The 6,387-nt window shown below is 43.2% G+C and overlaps 1 protein-coding gene across 1 annotated transcript in view; it reads left to right on the forward strand.

Moving 5' to 3' along the window:
- The window catches only part of LOC129620414 (transmembrane protein 202-like), a 15,435-nt gene extending 10,604 nt beyond the window's left edge, over nt 1-4,831 (forward strand). Inside the window, exons 3-5 of the mRNA XM_055536262.1 lie at nt 2,949-3,098; nt 3,654-3,785; nt 4,502-4,831. Coding sequence (XP_055392237.1) covers nt 2,949-3,098; nt 3,654-3,785; nt 4,502-4,683 — 464 coding nt within the window. The 3' untranslated portion in view covers nt 4,684-4,831. The remainder of the gene's footprint in view (nt 1-2,948; nt 3,099-3,653; nt 3,786-4,501) is intronic.
- The last annotated feature ends 1,556 nt before the right edge of the window (nt 4,832-6,387 follow it).

Genomic DNA, 6,387 nt, shown 5'->3' on the forward strand with positions numbered 1-6,387 from the left:
GAACTCATGTGAACCAGCATAAGCTAAAGAGTGAACGTCTTTATAGAGATTCAGAAGAATCTCATAACTCCCAAAGGCAGGAAGTTTTCTGGACCTCAGGGGATTCCAGAGGAGACTGTGATCTCAGGCAAAGAAAATCAAGCCAACTAGTCATTCAGTCTCTCCTGAACTCCTTTGTCACTTCACTTTGTTTATGCTTTATTTTATCTCTACAGCTCAGTTTTTCCTGTTTATTAGTACATAAGTGCCTGGAAAGGGGGCTAGCTTTATATCTTCTTGGTTCACGCAAGCAAAAGAGGAAAGTAGCATCAATCAGTTCCAAATCCAGATATCCAAGCACAGGAATTAAACTGGTACCTTTCTTTGGTCCTACTGATAGTCAAAGGAGTTGTAGGCAAGGGTCCAGGGCTTGAGAAAAGGGCTGTAAGGGCCCATGGAAGACTGCAGGCTCAATACTGCAAACGATGCTTATCACACTGGGCTTCACGCAGCTCAATCTAGCTGATGGCTCTAGCTGGCCAGTTCTGTATATAATTTTATTTATTTATTTTGGCTGTGTGGGTCTTTGCTGCTGCGTGGCTTTTCTCTAGTTGTGGTGAGTGGAGGCTACACTCTAGTTGAGGTGCATGGACTTCTCGTTGTGGTGGCTTCTCATTGCAGAGCGCGGGCTCTAGGGCTCTTGGGTTTCACTAGTTGTGACACAGGGGCTCGGTAGTTACAGCTCTAGGGCTCTAGAGCACTGGCTCAGTAGTTGTGGAGCAGTGGCTTAGCTGCCTCCAGGCATGTGGGATCATGCCGGATCAGGGATTGAACCCACATCCCTTGCATTGGTAGGTGGATTCTTTACCACTGAGCCACCAGGGAAACCCCTAACTGGCTAATTCTGAATGACCTAGTTTTCAGAAAATGTGCTGCCCTTGGGTTTTCATGTTTTAATGTAGCTAACTTGTTGAGGCCATATAGCACCTGACCTCTGTGGGTAGGAGGGTGAAAAAGAAAGTGAAAGTGAAAGTTGCTCAGTCTTGTCTGACTCTTTGCGACCCCTTTGGAATTCTCCAGGCCAGAATAACGCAGTGGTAGCCTTTCCCTTCTCCAGGGGATCTTCCCAACTCAGGGATCGAACCCAGGTCTCCCACATTGCAGGTGGATTCTTTACCAGCTGAGCTGCAAGGGAATCTCAAGAATATTGGAGTAGGTAGGAGGGTGGTTTCTCTTAATGGAAATTACTGTTTTTAATTTTTGTCAGCCAATGGTATGTTCTAGACAACAAAATAAAACTTAAGAGGCAGTTTGTGGACTAGGATAAGCTTGGTAGTCTTCTCTCTAAGGTTACTTGAAAGCTGGATTTGGCTTTTTAGGCATAAAAGTGCTTTCCTGGTAGGGATGAGCTGGCCCTTGTTACATTGAGACAGAAAATAAGCTAGACAAGGAAGCACCCTATGAAGAAATTGAAGATATTGGTAGATCTGTGGTACCTGAGTAAAGATATATCTACTTGTAAGTTACTCCATTTCTTAATTCTTCTGTAAAACTGGGGAAGATAAAATACAAAAGAATTGTTCTGTATTGCTGGGGAAGTCAAGCGAAGGATCTTTTTCATGTTAGGGATATAGTAGCAAAAAGTAAGGGTTGGCGGGGCTTCCTTGGTGGTCCAGTGGTTAAGAATCAGTCTTGCAATGCAAGGGACACAGGTTCAATCCATCCCTGGTTCAGGCTTGTGCTGAGGAGCAACAAAGTCCGCGAGCTGCAACTACTGAGCCCATGTGCTGCAACATCTAAAGCCCACTCACCTAGAGCCTGTGCTCTGCAACAGGAGAAGCCACCACAGTGAGAAGCCTGCACACGCCAACAAACAGCCCCCACTCAACTTTCCACAAGTAGAGGAAGCCTGAGTGCAACCATGAACACCCACCACAGCCAAAAAATAAAATAAATAAGTAAATTAATCTTTTAAAAAACCCAGTAAGGGTTGGCATGTTCCCTCTTCTTTCTTACCAACACCCAGTCTGAAGGGGCAGAACCAAGGAGAGCAGAACCCTGGAGCCAAGAGATGAGCGAGAGGTGTGTTATGGCACCAGGGTCAGGGCATTGGAGCAAAAGAACCTTAGCAGACCTGTCCTTAAACACACATGAGGTGGGGCCTTGAGAGACTCAGAAAAAAAAGGAGGTATTTGTGGGGTGTTAAATTCCTGCAATCCAGTAAACTGGGGGCTTGAAATCATTACGATATGGGAGTTAAGGTAAATGTGACTTCATTTTATAGTCACAGGCTGATTGTTCATGCCAGATACATTTAAAAGAGAAAAATAAATCGAAACAAACTCCAACAATGGTAAAATCATTAAGCAAAGTATGTTGATATGATAGACTATCTTGTAGCCATTAAATGTGATGTTCACAGCAGATGATCTGAGAAAAATCTTACTGCATCATCTCTTTAAAAAAACCACTAAATTCAGTATCGTGTCGACTATGTACAGGGGATAGAAAAATACCAGAAAGAAACCAAATAAGATGCTAACAATGGTTGTCTATGGGCAGTGGGAATGTGGCTGATATACTTCCTGCTTCCTGGCACTTTGTAGTCCCTCCAATGCTATATTGAGTATGTATTACTTTTAGAATTAGGAACAAGAAAAAGTTCAAACATGTGTTGTAATATTGGTCACACCTCTTATAAGCTGGTCTACATCTAAGTTACTGTGTTAACGTACCCAGAACTATTTGTATATTATCTTTAGTTTTACAGTGCAGGTTTTGCCTTTATAGTAAAAAATTCCAAATATCAAGAAGAGCTGGGAAAGATTCTTACCTTGTGCCCTGGATGCCACATAGCAAGCTCAGTTTCATCCTCCTTAGTCTTCACTCCCTTCTCTTAAGACTCTGTCTGGTTTTCTTAAGGAGAGCTTCCCAGCTGGACTAACCAAGTCTCTCCTTCTCTTTGGCAGATTACCTCCAATATTCCAGGGCCTTCTTCCTCATCTCTGTCTTCACCATACTTGTTGTCCTTGGCTGGCTCTTCAGTTCTTGCCTCCCTAGAAGAGGAAGGGTGATTGGTAACTTGGATCTGAAGGTATCCATGCTCAGCTTCATCTCAGGTACAGACCCAGATGGCAGGGTAGTACTGTGGTAAAACTGCTGAGGGAACAAACTTCCTCTGTGTGGGTTTTTATCCCCTTTTTCTTGTTCCCTTTCTCTTTTTCATTCCATCAAGTTGCCAGCTACGTGCCCTGTCTTACTGTATGAAACACATTCGTTAACTTAACCCAGGGAAGAGGCCTCACCTTGGCCAGTCATCTTGGTTAGATTTTTATCTCTTTGATCCTTTCTATGTAACATGGTATGGGCTTCTCCAGTGGCTTAGTGGTAAAGAATCTGCCTGCAATGCAGAAGACGTGGGTTCGACCCCTGGGTGGGGAAGATCCCCTGGAGGAGGAAATGGCAGCCCACTCCAGTGATTCTTGCCCGGGAAATCCCATGGACAGAGGAACCTGGCAGGCTACAGTCTGTGGGGTTGCAAAAAAGTTGGACACAACTTAGCAACTAAACAACAATGACAAATAATGTGGTGTCTGGAAGTAGAAGAATTGGGGGTAGCAGTCAAGGCAAATTAAAGACACTGAGGGATGTGATATGTTTTCTTCTGGTCCTAGCCTCCTGCTTGCTGCTCTGCCTCATCCTGTTTCTGGAACAGGTCGACTTGTATACTTCAGAAACAGTGGAGTCAGCTCTCCTATGGCCCTATCAGGTTAATTGGGGGAGTGACTTCATATACTTGTTTGCGGGTGAGTCAGTCCCCTTCCTGCCTTAAGCTAGGAGGATGGAAGGGGAAATCAGTTCTCGAAAGGGAGGAGGAATTCTAGGAGAAATAGAAGCACTAACCGTTCCTATTAAAAACATTCATACCTCAAGAGGCAGTGTGGTATGGTAAAGAAAACATGCATTTTGGAGTCTGAAAAAAATGTAGAATTAGTAACCTGTTCTACTAACTGGCTTCCCTGGTGGCTCAGACAGTAAATGTCTGCCTACAAAGCTGGAGACCCAGGTTCAATCCCTGGGTTGGGAAGATCTCCTGGAGAAGGAAATGGCAACCGACTCCAGTATTCTTGCCCGGAAAATCCCATGGATGGAGGAGCCTGGGAGGCTACAGTCCATGGGGTCGCAAAGAGTCCGACACGACTGAGGGACTTCATTTTCACTGTTCTATTAACTGAGGCACAGATGGGTTGAGAAACTTGCTCAAGACCATACAGAAAGTAGGAACTATGATTTGCATGCAGGAGGTTCAAGCTTTGTCCTAATCACGGAAGAAGTACAGTAATGAAATGGGAGTGCAGGAGGGTCAAGGAACCCTGTTGGCGGTGGGGCGGGGGTGGGCAGGGGATTGATTTCACTGAAAAGAGCCCTTGTGAGCTGAGTATTGAAAGAATGAGTTAGAATTTTCAAAGTCCAAAGACCATCTGTCTCTTGAAACTCACCTCAAATTCTTCTCTTCCCCTAGGGATTGTCTCCTTCCTCAATTACATAACTTCCAGATCTCCTTCTCTGGATCAAGACATCACTGCAGGTCCTACAGAAAAGTCAAGGCTTGGATTTGGTCCAGTGACTCTGCCTGTTGAAGATGACTTGTCAGAGCTTCTGACAGAATCTTCAAGTGAGATCAGCCAAACCCATCAAATATAGAACTGTGACTGATAAGAACCCAACTGTTGCTTGACTTAAAAACAGGGGAGAAGCTAACTGAGTAGGGAATGATTGTGCAAATTTGAGGAAACTCTCCTAATATCATGTCCATATAACTGAAGGGGACAGCATTAAAGCTGATAAAATCTCCTTTGTGTATGTTGCATCCAAAATGTGTATGATAGTCATAAAGCAAATAATGAAAACTCCCAGAAGAAAAAGTTGCTAAAAGAAAACATCAGTGTTTAGGTACATGGATCAAAGAAACTAGCAATAAATGGCAGTGCATTGAATCAGAGCTCTCTTGGGAATCAGGGATTTCACAGACCAGAATGGTGCATGCAGGAAAATGTCACCAAATTTTGTTTGAACTTTTCTTTGCCATGTGTGGCCTTGGGAATACTCAGGATGGAAGGCATTTGCACACTATTATTGAATCTGAATTGGGCATCATTACCAGAAATGGAATGAATATCATGGAGATAATACCTACCACCCAAGGAGTTGAGAAGTGCTGGATAGGTTTAGGGGAATCTATGACACCCCCCCTTTCTATGAGGAATGGTAATTTGAAACCCTTATAGTCTATTCAGTAAACTGACAGCTTCTTTCTAGGCTGGGGGTTATGTGAACCAGACATCTGTAAACTCTGAAATTCCCTTTTTTTTTTTACTCTGAAATTCTATATGCTCTTTTCTGTGAAAAGGGCCATACTGTCCTTTTTAAATTTATTTTTAATTGGAGGATAATTGCTTTACAATGTTATGTTAGTTTCTGCCATACAGCAATGTGAACTCTATCAGATTCTTGATAGGGCTCTGACCCTTCTGATTCTTTAGGGATCTATTATGTCTTTCCAAGTCAAATGAGGCTAAAGGACTTTCTTAAGCCTAAGCATATATGTGGACCAAGTTAAAATTTTTATCCATGTTTTATATACTGTGTAAGACAAGTAAGGGTAGGGGCATTCAGGTAAACACATGAATATTTTGATGGCTAGAGATCCCTTTTAAACTCAGACCAGATTCCACGCAGAAGGTCCCGGGACATTCATCCTATCTTTTATTCCTTTAGTAGCTGCCGCTATGCTTCTGTTGGTTGAGGTCCATCCTTCTTCTCCTCAAGCCTGGCAATAGAATGCAATAGTGGCCAGTTTCACCCCTTGCTGCTCGTAAAGATAAGCCTTGGGATCCTTTTGTCTTAAAGATTCATTGATAATCATTGTATAAAACAAACATAACAGCTCTAATAATCCTGGCCACCCCCATCAGTAATTATCAATCATTTCCAGATGGTAACTGGAAGACTGTTAGGTTAATACTTCTGCTTTTATTCTTAAAGGTCAGAGTTAAGCAACACATGCATGTGTATACCCATCCACAGAGACACAAACGCATGAATATAGATACACCCCATTTTGACCCTGCCTTAGAAAACCCTTCTCTCCATGTTGGCGATCTTAGTTAGGGCAGATTCTAGTGTCCCCCTGCTTCAAGGGGCCTCATTTCAGAGGCTCTTCAGGCTGTTCCTGGGCCTTTGTCTGGTTGTTAGATATGGAGTTCAAGTCCAGCTTCCCCTCCTCTTGTCACCACTCACACTAAGTATACCCTACAAGTTGACCAATTCAGAACTCAGTGGGTTCAGAAGTTTTATTTATTGTATGATTTGGTTTGAAGACTGTAATTATATGACTAAGGAGTTAAG

This window comes from Bubalus kerabau, chromosome 10, assembly GCF_029407905.1.
Source record: "Bubalus kerabau isolate K-KA32 ecotype Philippines breed swamp buffalo chromosome 10, PCC_UOA_SB_1v2, whole genome shotgun sequence".
In the NCBI taxonomy this organism is placed as follows: domain Eukaryota; kingdom Metazoa; phylum Chordata; class Mammalia; order Artiodactyla; family Bovidae; genus Bubalus; species Bubalus kerabau.